General features: G+C 38.3%; 1 protein-coding gene across 2 annotated transcripts in view; it reads left to right on the top strand.

Moving 5' to 3' along the window:
• LOC101850707 (ubiquitin carboxyl-terminal hydrolase 7) overlaps positions 1-19,231 on the top strand; it is a 53,346-nt gene that overhangs the window by 26,972 nt on the left and 7,143 nt on the right. For both annotated transcript variants that reach the window (XM_005095079.3, XM_005095078.3), the window contains exons 13-31: positions 706-815; positions 1,256-1,409; positions 1,737-1,881; positions 2,474-2,543; positions 5,320-5,451; positions 5,785-5,848; positions 6,628-6,729; positions 7,587-7,686; positions 8,271-8,363; positions 9,002-9,069; positions 9,543-9,697; positions 11,324-11,491; positions 13,112-13,220; positions 14,073-14,150; positions 15,364-15,467; positions 15,801-15,969; positions 16,659-16,706; positions 16,977-17,048; positions 19,037-19,142. In XM_005095079.3, coding sequence (XP_005095136.1) covers positions 706-815; positions 1,256-1,409; positions 1,737-1,881; positions 2,474-2,543; positions 5,320-5,451; positions 5,785-5,848; positions 6,628-6,729; positions 7,587-7,686; positions 8,271-8,363; positions 9,002-9,069; positions 9,543-9,697; positions 11,324-11,491; positions 13,112-13,220; positions 14,073-14,150; positions 15,364-15,467; positions 15,801-15,969; positions 16,659-16,706; positions 16,977-17,048; positions 19,037-19,142 — 2,047 coding nt within the window. The remainder of the gene's footprint in view (positions 1-705; positions 816-1,255; positions 1,410-1,736; positions 1,882-2,473; positions 2,544-5,319; positions 5,452-5,784; positions 5,849-6,627; positions 6,730-7,586; positions 7,687-8,270; positions 8,364-9,001; positions 9,070-9,542; positions 9,698-11,323; positions 11,492-13,111; positions 13,221-14,072; positions 14,151-15,363; positions 15,468-15,800; positions 15,970-16,658; positions 16,707-16,976; positions 17,049-19,036; positions 19,143-19,231) is intronic.

The following is a 19,231-nucleotide window of genomic DNA, read 5'->3' as shown; positions in this document are numbered from 1 at the left end:
AGGGTTAGGGTTAGGTCTCTTCTTTATTGTGTTTGTTGGGGTGGTCGCTCGTTACTCGGATGTTCTTCCTTATGACACCCACAAAGGCTTTTTTTGGGGGGGGGGGGGGCGCAAAATTTTCAGACAATCTGGTTGAGGCTCACATGCAGGTCTATCTTTTGCGTGCGACGATGAAGCGCTTGGCTCGTGCACATTAAAAATAAACAGGCCGTAACATCGTAAGAATAGCCGATTCAATATTAATTTTTAAGTGCATTGAATAGAGCTTTTTGTTTTTTACAACCAAACTATGTAAAAAAAACAAATGATCTTGCACTTTTGGTGCAAGCCTCTCAACGCAAATAACCAGAGAATCTTTTGTAATATGTACTGAGCCCACTGCAACGAAGGTTCGCGGCATCACGACACAGTACAGCAGGACTGTCCGCGAGTCACAACTCACCGGAAGTTCCCCCCGGTAGCAAGCGGGAGGCAAAGCAAATCACAAGCCTCTAGCGCGAGCCGTCCGCTACTTTGCAAGCTTTCGATTAACCGAGCAGAATCCAGCCCTACTGTATACTGCTTCATTTTTTTTTATTTATTTATTTTTTTTACATTTTTGGGGGAGGGGAGTGTCCTTCCTTGTAGGCTGGATAGTTGTTGGTATGGCATAAAAATTAAGAATTCCTAGTTCTCATGATGTTGTACTCTACTTTGTCCCCTCAGGAGTCAGAGAAGGGTGTCATGTTCCTCTCTTTCCCCCCTGTGTTACACCTCCACCTAATGAGGTTTATGTATGATCCAGTCACAGATGCAAATATCAAAATCAATGACAGGTAAGTGGCTGTTGCCTTTCTGTTTGGTTTCTACTGTATGCTAATCAACTTCTTGTGCGTACTTGCATATTTATTTTTTCTATAGAATAAGTTAAGGCGTCTTTCACACATGATGCTGTTGTACCCACATGTAGCCCCATAGAGAGTCGGGTGTTAGATCAAGTAAATTCTGATTGGAGAGCTCAAGTAGACTCTTGCCTGTTTTGAAGTTTGTGTTTTCAAATGTACTTGACTTCAATTTGCATTTTGTTAGAGGAATATAAAAAGAGTTATGAGAGTTGTCTGTTGGTTGGACTTGAGATAAGTGACTTGTGGAATCTATCAAGCAGGTGGATGTTTTAAGGATTTGTCACTATCATGGAGTTAAAGTTTGTTGGGTTTTTGGGGAGGGTTTTTTTTTTAAGCACTAAAATTTGTTTTTATTCGCTCTTGTGTCACAGATTTGAATTCCCTGAGAGGTTGAATCTGGATGAGTTTCTTCAGAAAAAGGAGAAGACCTCTGCTACCTACCTTCTACATGCAGTACTTGTACATAGTGGTGATAACCATGGCGGGCATTATGTTGTATATATCAATCCAAAAGGAGATGGCAAAGTAAGTCTGTCTGATTTCGGGGGGCTTAAAACATCTAAATGATTAATCTGAAACATGTAATACTTAAATACTTATTATGTACTTAAATGTTCCTTAGCAATACTTCTTAAAAAGAAGTAAGTTTGGAACTTCATTTTTAAAGAGTGGGAAATTTTGCTTACTTCTACTTCCTGTGGATGTACATGAGCTGCCGCGGGCCATTTGAAGGAATGTTTGGTCGCAGTGAAAAAAAAATTTTTCAAGTGTCAAAAGACCAATAATGAAATGAGTCGCTTACTGGTTGAGGAGTGTTTTTCTGGTTCACATTAGCTTTTTTTTCTGTTTCAGTGGTGCAAATTTGACGATGATGTTGTCTCTCGGTGTACAAAGTCAGAAGCCATTGACCATAACTTTGGCGGGCAGGATGAAGACCTGACCGTCAGACACTGTACAAATGCTTACATGTTGGTGTATATACGTGAAAGTGAATTGAGTGAGTATTCATGTTGCTGTGTGATGTTTACCATGTGTGGTCCTTTGTAGGTTGTCTACAATATGGAAATGTTATAGCTGCTGTCGCTTTGTCAGTGTGTGTCACCAGTCTCAGTATCTGCTCAGATGTTCAATTGTCCCTGAAGGTTCTAATTTGAAGCTGAAACATTGGAAGGAAGATCTCTGTACAAGTTCATTTTCTAATACAATACCGTACATGGGTTCACTACTTTTTATAACTCTAGGCCCATACCACTCGAGGCTATAAGTTTCTGGTTGAATGTCCAATGTTAAGAAACGAGGTAAAGATATTTACATGAAAAGATATTAAAAGTCTGATTTAATTTATCAGAGAAAGATCTATGCTTTTATAAAGGAAGTTTATTTGAAAGAAAGATATACATTTTCAAAATGTGTTTATACATTGCAGTAAACATTTTTAATCAGTGACTGTTTTTACTGAGAGGTTTTTATAAGCCCAAAAAATGTTTGCGTGTAATTTTACTTACTAGAAAGAAAGACTGATGATGAGAAAATCTGTTTGCTGTGCTCACTTGACCAAACAGGCGAACAAATGTGCTTTGTATCTGCAGATGAAATCCTTGAGCCTGTGTGTGAGAAAGATATTCCTGATTCTTTGGTTGCCAGATTGACAGAAGAAAGGTGAGTGGTTGGGTTTTGTCATGAAAGAATTTTGTTTTTTATATTAAAATCCTCTTGTTCACGTGTTATTATGAGGTATTTATTCTTATTCTCTATTTAGACTTGCATGTTTGCCGACAATCGCGACCCGACACGCGAGCCGGCCAATGCTATCGCTAGGCCCACCTGTATTAGTCAATGTGCGAGGCCTGGCTGACTGCCAGCGCCCCCTTTTTCTCCCGTCGGCTTTGTCGGCACTTTCATTTTCGTGCCGACTGCCGACGTCGGAACCTGAGTAGAAATACGAATACGAAAAAGTACGACAACCTAAATTATCTAGCCTACTTTCAGTTTCTTCGTTCTCGCGCGGCCATTTTGAATTTCGTTTGTTTACTGATTGCAGGGTTCCCGCGGCCTCCTTGAATTCAAGGAGTCCTTGAAAACTGCTTGAATTTGCATTCAAGGAAAAATCTCCTTGAAAACTCCTTGAATTTGCCTTCAAGGAAAAATGTCCTTGAAAACTCCTTGAATTTTGCCAGTTCTGACAGGAACACGTGTACAGGGTGACTGCCAGGCTCCGGGAATTACCCAGGAATTTGAAAAAAATCGCTGAGATCTGGAATGCAACGGGAAATTGAAGAAATTTATCTGTAAACTGCCCCGTGAAAGACCCGGCCAAATACATAAAAGTTCTCGAATATTTGAAATCCAAATTCGATAACGTCCTTGAGTTCATTTTTGCCGGTGGCGATTGTGATATAATATTTATTCGGCCTTTCCCGGCCTGAGAGTACGTTACACGCACACATGCGGTAATGGCGGCAACAAGTGGAAGTATGTGCGATACCGAAGCTCGATCGGGAAAATCAAGATCTGCTTTCGTTACCACCCAGAAATTTGTCGGTAGGGCCTATAGTAGTCTGATAAAGCCAGATTTGTAACATGCAGGCTCTGCATTACAAACGCTGTGTTGCCATGAAAATAAATCGTTTGTCCTGTGCTGTCACTTGTGTGAAAAAAAACAAAAGAAAAAGAAAGTTATACAAGATTTTTGTCGGGCTCGCCATCGTGACCGGTCCCGGTCATTGAACCTGTGCGTTTTTGTCACATCGTGAGTATCGGCGACGGTTGAGGTCACCAAAGTTCATGCAAAGTTTGAGCGCTGCTAAGTATAGGACTCAGTTCAGGAATGGGAGGATTATTGATTTTTTTTAAAGACGCACGCCGGGGGGGGGAGGGGGGGGGGTTGTTGAAGGCAACACCAGATGACAAAAAAAACTGAACTTGGAAGTTGGCAGATCATATAAATATAAATAAGTTAGAACAGACTGAAAAACCTAAGTCACAGTATCCCAGTGTCACACTGACATCATGTTGTTGACTGGATTCAATGTACCTACATGCGTGTGTGTGTGTATATATTATATATAATATATAAATGGAGCATGCACTGTCGTTGTTATGTAACATGCCCCAGGAGAATGGATGAGACGACCCCCCCCTTGAAAGTTGAGAAGCCGGGTTGGCAGTCACCCTGGGAACAGTTTTTCTAGGAAAATCGAAACTATGAATATGATATGGTTCCTTTCGGCAAGTGTTTTTTTTTTTAATAGGCTTTCGTCATGAATTTCTTGACCAAATCTTGAATTTAAAAAATTTCTCCTTGAAACCTCCTTGAAATCTCCTTGAATTTGATGGGAAGTTCATGGCAGGAACCCTGTGATTGTTCAGATCATGTGGATTCATTCAAGTTCGACTGACTTGTTCCCCTCTAGATCTAGATCTAGATTTATAGATCATTATAGACCTCAATGGAGATTCATATTCCAATTCTATCATAGGTTGTGCTGTAATATTATAATATTAATGTTGGTAAAACGCGTTTCATCAGGTGCGTGAATTATTTACTTAGAATCTAGATCTAGAATTCTAGATCTCTAGACTCAGCTGAGTCCCTCTGTTCGGAATCGGATGCGGATTTCTCGTTCAAGGCCTATTCCTATTCACTTGCTCTAACTAGATCTAGATTTTTTTAGACTACTAGATTTATAACTATATGGAGGATTCATATAAGTCAATTCTATTGTATCAAACCCTATTATATAAGGCAATGAAGGCCATAATGCTTCTTGTTTGTTTTGGAGTGTGCTTGTTTATTTTGTGGGTTTTTTACTTGTGCTGGCCTTTTTACATGAGGGCCGTAGCAGGTTCTTTTTGGGGGTAGGCCTAGGGGTAGGGTTTGGGTTAGGTTAGGTCTCTTTTATTATATATGTTGGGGTGGTCGCTCGTTACTCGAATCAGAAGCCCCTCCTTTTATGACACCCACAAATTTAAAAGCTCTTATAAGTTATTGGGGGGGGGGGGGTGCGCAAAATTTTCAGACAATCTGGTTGAGGCTCATATATGCAGGTCTATCTATTGGTGTCCAGCAAATTCCCAGCTAAAGCTAAAATCAGTTCACCATGTTTTCTGGTGTGCTGGTAGCTGGAGGTTGCCTCTTGTGAATTTCGTTTATGCCATTTTACTTCTTTCTGGTTTTTTAAGTCAGTACTTCAGGACCGTTTTTATATGCGCCACTTCTCATGAATGAATTGTTGGAACGAGTTCTTTTATCTGCATTGGGAAGATTGTCATCGATTTTCAGAAATATTTTCAATGAATTGTCATCTCTCCTTGCATTTGGATAATTCATTCCCAACTGCTTGTGCTATTGCATATTCGAAATTGTCAAAAATGGTTGGTTTTTTCTTTTATAACTGGGGTGTGGAAATGTCATTGTACAGTTTCCTTTTCCCAGAAAATTGGAGGCTCTCAAGAGGAAAGAGAGAACAGAAGCTCACTTGTACATGAATGTGCACATGTTGACAGAAGACAACTTTTGTGGTCACCAAGGCAATGATCTGTTTGACACAGAGAAAGTCAACTACAGGTAAGCAGCTTCTGCAGTAGAGCGCAGTAACGGTCTGTACCGCTTTACGTTGGTTGTACTAGTTGTGGGCTGTGAGGTTTGAAATTCTTTGAATATTTAAAGTTAAGGAAGTGATTGAGAAGTCAACCACAGTATTTGAGTATAGGACTTCACTATTTGTTGTTACTTGAATAGATTAGGTTCAGTGTGTCAGTTAAAACTTGTACCATACTTTGATGTTTTTGTCTGTGTGAACCACCTCCTGAGAAAAGTGTTGGTCAGCAAAATGTTTGTCTTTCAGTGTGGTGCGTGGACCAGTGATTGATATAGATTTTTGTTTTGTTTTGCCCCCAGGAGTTTCAAAGTAAAGAAAATGCTCACACTCACTGAATTCATGGATACCCTGGCAGATAACCTGGTATGTCATTGTGGGTTGTTTTATTTGTTTGTTTTTAACTTTTTATTCTGAGCGTTTTTGTTTGTTGGGGGGGGGGGTATTTTGCTTTCGTTTTTTGATCACTTTCCCATGTCCTTGTGGGCTATGAACTTTTCTCTCCTGGGCCTTTGTGGTCCCTAACTCTTTATCTCCGGCTTTGGAGATTGGCGGGTGCTCTGGTGTGGTTTGCTTCTTCTTTCCAAGCAAACATCTATCGTTCTTATCTCCCCTCCTTCTTTTTTATATTTATTACTCTCTGTAATACTTCTAATCTTCTGGCGCTCATATGACCTTATGCAGTTGCGAGCGCCGTAAAGCCTCTACTAAAACTAAACTTATCTCCGGCAAGCCGCTCCCAGTGGCTTACGGTCGGAACCGCTGACGTCAGCGCTTTGGCACATTCCTTTATGACGACTTCAACATCAAATTAATCAGGTCTCTTTTACCGGAAGTTCGTTCTTTAGATGAAAAACTATCAAAGTAGGTTTTGTTAGTTTCGATTTAATCACATTTTTGTCATTTTTAGATTTAGCACCAAAAAAGGGCCCCAGCATAGTGGGTTTACCACCACCACCCCCCCCCCCCCCCCCCCCCTCGGAGGTAAAGAGTTAAAGCGATGGCTAACTTTAGAGTTAAAACATTGACATGAAATTTAAGTTATATTTTTATCTATGAAATTACCAAAACTTTGTCTAAAAGATTTCTGAATAGTTGTTGGAAGTCTTGTTTTATGATTAAACCCAATGCACTTGTTTATGCAGAAATACCCAGTCCAACAGATCAGACCATGGCCGTTTCACTGCAGGCAGAACCAAACTTTCCGGCCCTCAATCCTCGATTTAGAGGCTGACTTCAACAAACAGGTTTGTTTAGATAATCACTGAGTTTGTTAATGGAGTGGGTTGTATGGAAAAATTGCACCTTTGCTTTGGTTTCATTGTTGAATATTGTATCAGGGCAGTGTCTTTAGTCAGTCTATAGGGAAATAATGAAAACATTTTGATGATTCACTAGTTTATTTTTTTAACCATGTTGCCTTCCACTCTTCCAGTTCCCCTATATTCTTCCTTTCTGTTTTCCACATTTTTTGCTCGTTACATTTACTGTAGAAGTTGTCAGTCTTTCTGGTGTAGTGTGTTTTCTTCTTGCTTATGTTTCTTTTCACCGTAAATCTTGTTCTAATGTGGTTTTGGTGGAATGTGGCGGCTATTGGCCTGACAGACCATAATCCACATCTAAAGGTATAGTAATGAACCAATTAACAGTTGAACCTGTGCTGACAGCCACTAGTCCAAGACAGTCACCTAAAGAAACAACCACTTCCCACTTCCCTTGTGGTTTTTTCTCTGTATCATGACACTGTTCAAGATGTCTACTTATCTAAGACAACCACTTTTTTCCTCGACATTGAGGGGCCATCTTGGACAATTTCAATTCTACTTAAAATCCCGGTTTGATTTATCATAGGCCTAGAAATTACTGAAAGTGTGGTGGTTGCAAGGTTTTACTTTAATTCTTTTTTAGATTGTTTTTCAGAGCTAATTCTATGTCATTGATTTAGGAAAATTGATGTTTTGTCTATTCTAAAATAGCAAAGGGTGTTACTGCTTTGCAGTTTTACAAAAGTACATTTCTAATTATACTTGTATTTTGGGGGGGGGGGGGGGTGTTGGGGTTGTTTTTATTTTTACATATAATTGACTTTTATTCTTCTGTATAGGTGATAGAGCTTGCAGAGCAGGAGAACCCCTGGATTATCTTTGTGGAAACTCTTCACCCAGAAAGTGGACTCCAGGAGCTGCCTCAATTTGACAAAGACAGTGAGTGTTCACTTGTTGAAAGTTAATTCACTCCAACATATATTTTAGTGTGATGGTGGCATTATGTAAATACTGGGTCAACTTTGAGTTTAGAGAGTTTTTTGTGGAAAAGTTTGTGCATAACTCTTTCAGTGGCACAAAAACAACACTCAGTGGGCACTCACAACATTGTGTTTGTAACTGCTGCTGTAAGGGTTACTGCTCTCTTTTTGTATATTTTTTAATGGTTGAAAATTGTTTTTAAATGGCATCAGTGATATGTTGTGAATATGAGATAGATCTGATTTCTGAAATGATTTTTATTTCTTTCTGTGGATGTGTTATTAACCATAATTTCTGTTCATGTTTCCTGGTGGTGTTGGTAATTCTGTAAACCTCATATATAGACAAGAAACTCAGGTTTTGAGTTTCATATTTCCTATGAATTTCTTGAATCATATTCAGGTTTTTGTTGGGGGGGTTTTTGTGTTATCTTATGCTTCATATATTTGTATGTGAATTTCTTGAATCATATTCAGGTTTTTGTTGGGTTTTGTGTGTGTATCTTATTCTTCCTATATTTGTATGTGATTCTGTTGTTGCAGCTGATGTCCTTCTTTTTCTGAAAATGTATGAACCCAGAACAAAGTCCATTTCATATGTTGGACATTTGTATGTGCCCATCTCTACCAAAGCACGTAAGTCATTTTATACTGTTTGATTTTGCGGGTTTAGTGTTTAATTCATGCTGAGCAAATGAATATTGGCTGATTATCATACCATAGTTTGAGCATTTGTTTTTATCCTGGCTTCTTTGTTTCATTTGGGTTTTTAGTTTTTACCCCACTCTGTGATACAGTATGGAGAAACATTTAGAATGTATGAAAATGTAGCTTGTTGCTCTTTGTTTGCTGACAACAGCAGAGGAAGTATTTTCAAACAATGATAGGAGCTACTTCATTTAGTGCAGGTCAAACTCATTGCTTGATCGTCACCTGATTTTATCTGGGATAAAGAAAAAGAAAGCAAAATATGTATTCTCTGTCTTTTCACACAAGATTCGGTGTTCTTGATCTTTTTCACAAAGAAATAAATGAGAAATCATATAGGGTTAGAAGGAAAGATCATATATACATGTGTTTATGTTACAAAGGAAAGAAGTTAACTCTTCATTTTGTTGTTTTGTTTCAAGTTTTGTGCTTTAAAAATTAAGTTTCTTAGACAAAGACATAGCAGATGTTTTTACGAGAGATTTGGAATCCTTGAAAACAGTTACATGTAAATTTTGGTTTTATTTATAGCATTTTAATTCAATTTGTAACTTTGGTATTTTCAGATGAGTTGGTTCCAGATTTAAACAGAAAAGCTGGCTTCCCCGTGAATACGTCCCTTTTGCTCTATGAGGTATGTATGTAAATATTTCACTGGCTTTGGAAATGTTTCTTTCTTACGGAAAGGTCCTGTTTCTTCATCACTGTCCTAGCCCACTGAAACACGAGCGTATTGTAGTTTCCATTGTGTTGACAGAAATTTACTTGGCTCTATGTTCTTTATACCAGAAATTTACTGTAGGTTAGAGGACTCCACTTGTAGGAAGAGCATGTGTTGTGTTTCTTCATGTCTGTAGCCTTCCACGGCACAAATTGATGCCATCATGCTGCACAGATTGGGTGGATGATCTGGTGGTGTGCTTTATTCCAATTTCTTTCCATTGGTGCTTTATGCTGTTCTTGGAGAAATGCTGTCATTGTTGTGCAGACTCCTCACTTCCACAAATGATAATGGTGCTGACATACTACGTTGAGGGAAATAAGTATATGCGATTTCTGACATTGAAAGCCACTGATTTCACATTTCATTTTGCATTTGCTTCTCAGGAGGTGAAACCCAACATGATAGAGCGACTGGAGGATCTCAGTTTGCCCATGGAGAAGTTGCTTGATGAGCTCATGGATGGCGACATCATCGTCTTTCAGAGAGAGGAAGAGGATCTCACTCAGTATCCCCTGCCCACTCCCAAGGAGTACTTCAGGTGCCTGCTCCTGTCTGCTTTTTATTGTCAAGTTTGCTAGTTACTTCTGATAGAAATTGTCATATTGGGCCTAATTGTAACTAACCTGAGATGTATTTTGTTCTGTTCTCGTAAATAGAAGATAAAGTAAGATCCTTTCACTGTCCACATGGAAAAAATTTATCTTGCACCTGTGGACAGCAGAAGTCAGAACAATCTAACAATGACTCAAGCAATGAGCTCGTGTGATTTGAAAGATCTGACTTACTAACCTTATAGTCCTCAAAATCGCTCCAACTTGTCTGTTATGTAGCAATAACAGAAATTTGTAGAAAAAAGAATCTCAATATATCTAGCATCTGCGTTCGTCGCGGCCACGATTTTTGCATTTTTCCAACAAAAAACACCGCCGGGAAGAAAAAATAAATTAAAAACAACAAAATCTGGGAATAATATTCATGAAAAAAAAGAAACAAAACCTCTTTACTTTTAGAAAGAAAGTTTATTTTCGCTGCACTTCGTCTCTTTCTCACTTGTTAACACTACGTTGATTTGTAATTTTCATATGAAGAATATAAGTGGGCAACATTCCATACTATTTATATTGCTGTTTCTCTTTCATGTTTCCCTCTTTGTTGTGTTTTATTTTGTTGGTGTGTTAATTTCTTTTTCTCTTTTTTGTTCCGATGTGTTGTTTTTCTTTTGTGTGTGTGTGTTTGTTTATATAGTGTAAAATTCTTCCTATCTTTAAAAAAAAATGTGTTATAGTTGTGTTGCAGCGTGTCGCCACCAAAAACGAATACTGACACTGGTAGGCCCCTTGCGTGTGATTCCAGAATTTACATCTAATATCCTCTGCTTTTTCTTGAATAATATTACCCACGTTTAGGGTATAAAACGGCCAGTCTATGGATGGGTTGTTGACACACGCCCTTATTTGTTAATTTTTGTGGTTGTTTATTTGCAGTTTTAATTTTGATTTCATTCTGTTGTGATACCTTTATTGTTCACGTTTTTACACTCTGTGTGTTGTTGGTTGGTGGGTGCTCTGGTGAGGTGTGGTTCTTCTTTCCTGTAAAACGTCTATCATCCTTATCTCCCCTTCTTTTTTATGTTTGTTACTCTCTTGTAACATTTCTAATCTTCTGGCGCTCATATGACCTTATACAATTGCGAACGCCGTAAAACTCTACTAAAACTACACACTCTGTATGGCTGCAAATGAATCAACATATTGCTATATACGTCGCCACAGAGAGTTGAAAACTTGAAAATTAATGGCAACTTTTGGACAAAAAAAAGACAACAAACACAGATGCTAGATATATCACTTTCACAATCAGAGACTGTTAATCATAATCGCTATGTACAGACAATCTTATTTTGAAATATTCTACAGTCAGTTAATTTTCATTGCCTCATTTCTTCTTTGTGGGGCAAAACAGAACATAAATCTTTACCCCATTGAGCAAAAGTTTGGTGGTTGTTCAGATATTGTTGGCCTCTTAAACTTCTGTTTTACTGCTTCTGTTAGTGTGAAAATGAGACTGGGATGGTGCACTGCCACTGAATTTTCAGCTCTCTCTCAGCTCTCTCTCTCTCTCTGCAAGATTACCCAGTGAGCAATGACTGTCTTGTCTTTTGCAGGGATCTTTTCTATCAAGTGGAGGTGACGTTCTGTGATAAATCTGTAGCCAATGACTCAGGTTTCACCCTGGATCTGTCTCAGAAGATGAACTATGACCAGATGGCCAATGCCGTTGCGCATCACTTGAGTACGGATCCCTATAAGCTGCAATTCTTTAAATGTCAAGGGTGAGTACTTGAAGTTGTCTCTTTTTTAAAATTATTTTTTTTATAAAACTCCCGGTTTAGATTTTAAATTTTATCATTAATCATTGGAGACTTTTGTTCTTCAGTTATGGTGACTGTCATTTTGAGTGAGGATTGTTTCCTCTAGGTTCAATGGTAAATACTCAATTTTGTGTAATTGACTTTGGGTTCCCTTTTGTATTTGGTAGATGTTTAAGTTGCATTTCCTTCTTACTTTGAATGTTTCAATTTTAGTACTTTGTCTCTGCCCAAAAGCCCTTTTTTACTGTGAAACGGAATTTTTTTTAATTTATGATTTTAGTGCTCAAGAACCTGTCTGAAAATAAAAATCTGTCCAAGAACCTGGTTTGGGCGCAGGGAAAAAAATTGTTCAGAGCTGCTTTGCCACTCATTATGCAAGCTGAGGTGGTGTTGAGAGGGTGTTAACTTGCTGGAAGCGAATCTCAACGCTATGTTGTGATGATTCACTTTTCTTCAGAACATATTTTTAGGGACACATAAGAATCCTATGTGGGGTCAATCACTTACGGGTTTTCTATTGGTACAAAAAGTTTGCTCGTCTCACGTGATCACAGCATCCGATTGTCTTATAAAAGGCCGCCCATTCATGGTCATTTTTCCCTTCAAAAACGCAGGGTTGCAACGAGTGCTGTTTCATAGTTTCAGTGCCCTTTTGAATCATACAATGTTGCATCATAATAATTCCTTTTGTGGATGATTGACAGGTGCTCTGGTGTGGCTTGCTCTTTCTTTCCTATGCAACATCAGGATCCTTATCTCTTTCTTCTTTTCTTTTATGTAACTCTCTAGTGACACCAATAACCTCCAGCACGTAAAATATGTATATTTGTGTTGCAAGTGTCTTAAAACTTGCTAAAGTATTTTTAAAATTTTGACGCCCCTGATTTTGACTTGCACCCAAGACAGTGTACACTTCTCAGACATGCAGACAGATACATTTGTGTCACGAAGTGATAGAATCAGGCACTCATCAATTTTTTGGTGTATCAATTTATCGGTATCATCTTAGAGGTTGTTCATTTTCCTTGCATTTGATGGACAAGATGTCTAATTATCTTGAATAGACGTCGAGCTATTTGCTTTTGAAGGAGGTGGGGTTTCTGAAGTAAACTTAACAAGAAAATGGCCGCCATGGTTTGGTGACTTCCGTACCTCAAGAGTCCTTGGAAACTAAAAATTTTCATGTTTCATGCCTTTGAACAACCTTTTTTCATAAAATCCACACTTAAGAATGTTTTTTAATGGGCGTACAAGGTGTTGAGCACAAAAAAGAAAGTTTTAAAAAATTTCAAAACTGGCAGCGCCTGATTTCAGCACGACGCATAACAATTGATTATATTTAAAAAGCAAACCTCTATTTTCTCACTGCCTGTGGGTTATTATCTAATTATCACGATATACAAGGGAAGTGAACAGGTAGGGGCTAAGTTGTGCCTATGAAATCCGCCTAAGAACCTGAGGGGGGGTTCTGCCTTCTGAGGACCAGATTTTTAGGTGGAGACCACTATTATGTTTCTAGTGAAAAACATGAATTTCAACTGACCTTACTGTTTTCTCTCTTCAAACTTGTGTGTGACTCAGGTATAGGGATGGACCAGGGAACCCAGTCAAGTGCACTTATGAGGGAAATTTGAGGGATCTCCTAGTTTACTCTAAACCGAGACAACCGAAGAAACTCTACTACCAGCAGGTAAGCATCCGTTGTAATACCGAGAGTCATTCTGTGGACAGTCCCAACTCTCTCCTGTAACCCGCCTGGGGTGTAGGACAGTACTTTTCCTTCATGGGTTAATGTAGGTGGTTGTGGACGCTATGGTGGGGTCTGCGCCATTTACTTTTTTCCATGTTATGATTTTCCAAATCTGTTTGTGGCATAGAGTGATTGTAGCCTAAAGCTGCTGACTCAACAACATTCACATGTTGAAGAGTTTATGTAGAAGTTTTGATTGGGAATAATAAAACCATGGCATACATCTTCCAGGTTTCTGAACGTGGAGGTGAGAAAAGAATTTTAAAGTTTCGTATTTTCCTGGGGCCGGAGGGGAGGGATTGATTTCATCATAGTTATCATGCAGGGAATTATGCATTGGTTATTGGTACCTTGTTTGATATCATCAAGCATGTTGTATCTATGAAAGACCTTGGGCTATGTTTGCTTTTCACCTTCATAATCTGGGTACTGCCCGATAAGGATGTCGTTAGAACCAATTTTGTTATCATTTGCTTTAGCAATTCTTTCAGTCCACACTGATCACACAAGAAATTACACCGACGTAGAATAATAGAAAATGTATTGGTGAAAAGATTTTTCTTTTTTGAATAGTGTGTTGTAGGCTGAAGTTCAAGAGAATGAAAGCAATATAATACAACCCGCTCGGCAATCATAAGCGCTTGGGGGTTTGTTTTTGTTTTTTGTTGTTTTGGGGGGGGGGGTGCCTTTTTTCTCCATTTCGTCCATGGTATCTTTCATTGCTGAGTTTTCTGCATGGTTTTCTTTAACAAAACACATAATAACTCCTTTTTGTAATATTGCATTCCTCAGTTGGACATGAAGATCAATGAACTGGAAAACAAGAAGCAATTCAAAGTGTTATGGCTCAACAGCAAGATGAAGGAGGAGGTATGTGGTTGCATTGCGCAACCTCAGTGCTTTCTTGTCGTATCTCCATTTTTTTTTTTACATTGAAAGTGTGACTTCTTAACTCTTTCCGGACGTAGTTTTTTGGGGGTCTAGACATAAACTTGTGGCTCGATTTGGCTATGCAGGTGGTGTACAAAATAACTTCATAGAAGCATAACCATCACTCCAAACGTAACATATGATACATCAAATTGAAGGAAATTGAATGAGGAATACATCACAATATGAAAACAAGGATTAATTTTGAACATAAGTATGCCTTACAAGGGTTAGAAATGGTGATAGTGATGAGAAAAATAAATTTTGACGGAAAAAATTATATTCACCAAATATGTGAAAGCAAATCAGCATAGCTATCTATCATATACAGGCCAAGAGCGTAATCCATAAATTTCTTAATGCGCAGCTTTTTTTTTTTAAAGCAATATTCCGATTTTTGTTTGAGTTACGATATTTATACTGAGTTCGGTTACATCGTTTTGTTGATGCAAGACCACAAGAACTAATTCACTCTTTTTTTCCTAAACCCATGCTTTGACAAAGCGAAACTAGATGGTTTTTGTTTCCTAAATCCTTTGAGTTTTTCAATAGCAATAAAAAGTAATTATAAATGACGGATCGTGTTAAAACGAAACAGTACTGAGGCACCCTATCACAGCCGTTATATCGGCAGTACGTCCGCAAGGGGTGTGGACTCGTGCAATATATCGGCAATACGTCTAGAAAGAGTTAAGCTCCCTCTTTGTTGTGAACTGTTTTCACTGTTTAAAAAAATAGAGATACGACAAGTAAGCATTGAAGTTGCGATAGGTTAAGCACTTTTCTTAATTTAATTTATTTTATAAAAGGTTGTTTTTAAAGGCTTTGAAAACATAAATTGTTATGTGGGTCTTTTTTTTTAATAATGATATTTGATTCAGAGCTTTATGATGCTAAAAATTGTCTAAAATCTTTTGTTGAATGCAAACAAAACATTGTTGGGGTCCTTTGTTGTCTCATAAAAATGTCCATATTGTCACATTCATTTGTCTTTCAGTTTAACAAACTTACAAAAGTTTATGACGTTATCACAAAAGTTTATGACGTTATCACAACTTTTGTCCCTTGAAACCGTGATTTGGCTAACATTGAGTATCGAACTTAATGTTTACACAGGAATTCATCTGTTTCTTTGTATGTATTCGTTATCAAGAGAGAACTGGTGCTGTACCCAAACAAGAACGGCAAAGTGCAAGACTTGTTAGAGGAGGCCAAGAAACAAGTGGAGCTTTGTGAAAATGGCTCAGGGAAACTAAGGTACTTTTTTTGCCACACTACATCAATCAGTGTCTCAAGCCAAGATGTTTTTGCTTTTGTTATGATGTTTAGTCAGTACTTGACTCTCTCTTTCTCTCTTTTTTTTTTTTTTTTTTAAGTTTTGAATATTTCAATAAAATTAAGCGGCAAATATACATCAGGATTGAAGACTTTTTGAAGTCTTAAACATGAGGAAGTGCATCGTTTGCCCTCTGGAAGTGTTTTTAAGAAAAAGATTTCCGGTTTTGTGAAACTACTTCTGAGATGTGCATAATTCTTCAGTAAAGTGCAGATTCAGATTTAATCCTTTTTTTCCTCCCATGCCCCTGGCAGGCTACTAGAGATCATCAGCTACAAGATCCTGGCTGTACAAAAGGAGGACCTTGCGCTGGACCACCTAGTGGTGGGCGGGACCAAAACGTACCGTATCGAAGAGGTCCCTGCCGAGGAGATGAACATACCCACTGATGAGTTGCTCATTCCTGTCGCTCATTTTCAGAAGGTAGCCTACTGGTTGTACTCACTTTTGAGGTTACATTTGCTGGATATCTCCAGGAGGTCTGTGGCAGTCTTAGGAGTTATGGTTATTTGTATAATAGTTCTGGGTTTGAAGACATCAGTATGTCAGCAAGTCCTTTTTTTTTTTTTTCCCCACGTTCTACCTTTTCTATTATATCTTGAAAACTCACTACTCACTTTAAGCTCGGAGTATTTATTGAAAAATAAGACATAATATATATAAAGTACTAAAGACTTAAATTTGTCCAAGAAAATTGCGAGGGGGAGGGGGGGGGGGGGGGGTCTGGGTTCTGCTTATTATTGAGTTACTTATATTTTATCTCATGAAATACATTTGCTTGACATAAATATGATGCTATAGTGTCAGTTTTAGTCTCACTTGTGAGATCTTGGTAGTTCAAGTGATTTCACCCAGTTTTCTTCTGCATTGACCCTTGAGATGTTCTGAATTGCTTAATCCGGCCCAAAATTTGGATACGCTTGTCCATGCCTGTTCTTTACTTTTCCTCTGTTGTATCTTGCCTTTTTTTTTTTTATTGAAAAGCCAAAATTGTACCTACATAGTTCTCTTTACTCAAACAAACAAAAGAAAGGTTTAATTGATTGTTTCTGTTTGTGGATTTTATTTTTTCTTTTGTTAGTTAATTTGATGACCTTTTCACTCTACTTCAGGAAATGTACCAGACCTTTGGCATCCCTTTTCTTCTGAAAATCAAAGATGTAAGTACCAGAACTGAATTTAGTTTTTGCTCTGTAAATGTTATTTTTTAGATTTAAAAAGAAAAAGATTTTATTGCTTTAGTAGCATTCTTTTAGTTTTTTAAAAAGAACATGCATATTTATTTGTTTACTGGTTAATTTGATATTTGAATTGTGTTCTCTCAGATCTTAAATCCTTTGCAATGTCCACTATTGGAGGTTTTTAAATTTGTAAGTATGATCATGGTAGCTTTTTATATCTTTGGAAATATTTGTATTGCCTCTCAACAGAATGAACTGTTCAGTGATGTGAAAGAGAGAATACAGAAGAAACTTGATATTCCTGAGAAAGAGTTCGAGAAGGTATGAGAACAAGTCATTTTTCTGTTAGTTTTGTGGATGGTTGTTCTTGTCATGTGCATTTCTTGCTGCAAAGGTTTTTCTTTTCATAAATTTATTTGAGGTAGTGTGGTAAAATCAGGTGCTCGTCAAAATAATCAAAGTGAAGAAACTGGCTTTTTTTCGCAGGTTTGTGAATTTTTATTTGACTGAAAAACTTTGATTAAAGGCACAAAGAATGTAAATTTTCAGTTTCCACAGACTCTCAGGCTAAGAAAATAACTCATCTTTGGCGGCCATTTTCCTATTAATTTTTCCTCTGAAACCAGGTGACCCCCCCACCTCCTTATTTCGTAAATATCTTGACTTCTGTTCAAGAAAATTGGGGGGGGGGGGGTATTTTAAGGGGGGGGGGGGGGGGTATCCAAAGCAAGACAAATTAACAATATTTAAGATGATACCAATAACTCTACATGCCCAAAAACTGATGGTGGGTGGTTGGCGGGTGCTCTGGTACTGGTATGGTTTGCTTCTTCTTTCCTATCAAACATCTATCGTCCTTGTCTCCCCTTCTTCTTTTTTATGTTTGTTACTCTCTTGTAACACCTCTATTCTTCTGGCACTCATATGACCTTAAGCAGTTGCCAGCTCCGTAAAATCTCTACTTTTTTTTAAAAAATTGATGAGAGCCTGATTCCGCCGTGTCATGACACATATTGTTTCTGCCTTTGTTTAGTTTCGGGGGTAACCCCGCAGGGCGGTACCACAGACTGAAGTGTCTTTAGGTCATTCCCAAAGGGAGGTCATTTCTCGTTCTAATGCACATTGGAATTGTAAATGGGCTGATCCAACAATGTCACAACTGTGCCTGAACTACAACTGGGAACTGCTGCTTTTCCTTTCCTCATCCTATCTCATTTTCCTCTACTTCTTTTGTATGTTTGTCACACTCTTGTGACCCGCTATTTTCAGGGTGCCTTGAAAGTGGAAGCAAACTTTTTACTATTGAAGCTAAAGAAGTGAGCAGAGTAAGTCTGATTCCCTGTAAGGACTTCTCTGTTGACATCAACCCCTTGGTGCTCATTTGACCGTATGTAGTAGCGAGCGCTGTAAAACCTCTACTAAAAAAAAAAGTTATGTGGTTCCATCTGGTTTATCGCCGTTTTGGTGTGTTTGGTTTTAATTTTTTTAATGTGATTGTGTGGCTAGTGGTTGCAGGGCGCCACTGGCAAGTCTTACTTTCCTTTCCCCCCTGTAATTTCTGCCTGTCTTCCTTTACTCTTCCCTGTACTGATTGGCTGTTATCGTGTCAGAGTTCTTCTCTTTTCCTAGTCTCAACTAGAAAAGAGTAATGTTTTTCCACAAGTGATGAACAGTTGCTGTGAAATAAATGTTTACTTACTGAATGTCGACAATTTGCTTTTTCTAGGCTCCGAGAATCGTGCAGTTACATTTTCACCTTGAGTGAATGGTCACTTATGATCATGATAATCTCTTTTGATCATCGTGTCTTGAGTGATTTGTATTCTTTTTCTTCTTATCTCTCTCTGCTTGGACAGGCACCATAGTGTCCATGGGTGGTCAGTGGATGCTGTTGTGTGAACTGTTATATATGTATTTTCAGTTTTGCTATTGTCTCCTTCTCAGTTTGTGGGTGGTTGGCGGGTGCTCTGGTGTGGTTTGCTCCTTTCCTATTAAAAAATGTATCGTCTCTATCTCCCCTCCTTTTTTGTGTTTGTTACTCTCTTGTAACACCTCTAATCTTCGACACTTACATGACCCTATTGTATTGCAAGTGCCGAAAAACTCTTACTCAAACTAAACTTTCTCAGTTTCTGAAGTAGTGTAGCCATTTTAAAGGCAGCAAGATGTATGTTTTTATGACTCTATGATCAGGAACCTTGGCAGTCCTGACATTTCACTGTACATTAGAGCTATTCTGTTTTACCTGTCTGTAGCATTTTGATATTGACTTGTTTATTTTAATATATCTTTACTTTTTTCTTTTGTAGTACAAGTTTGCAATCATCGTGATGGGCAGACTGGAGTACATCTCTGAAGACTCTCAGGACGTCCGTGTTGATCTCAAGAAGTTTGTGCCTCATCCAGTGCAAACTGGTGAGTAGTGTTAGCCTACTCATAGCTCTAAACCTGCTTTGTCATGCTTATAGAACGTCATGGAGTAGGTTCATTGGGGGGGGGGGGGT

The sequence above is a fragment of the Aplysia californica genome, unplaced genomic scaffold (genome assembly GCF_000002075.1).
Source record: "Aplysia californica isolate F4 #8 unplaced genomic scaffold, AplCal3.0 scaffold00095, whole genome shotgun sequence".
Lineage (NCBI taxonomy): Eukaryota > Metazoa > Mollusca > Gastropoda > Aplysiida > Aplysiidae > Aplysia > Aplysia californica.
Note: the sequence above shows the minus strand (reverse complement) of the source record. Positions and strands in the feature narration are given on the sequence as shown.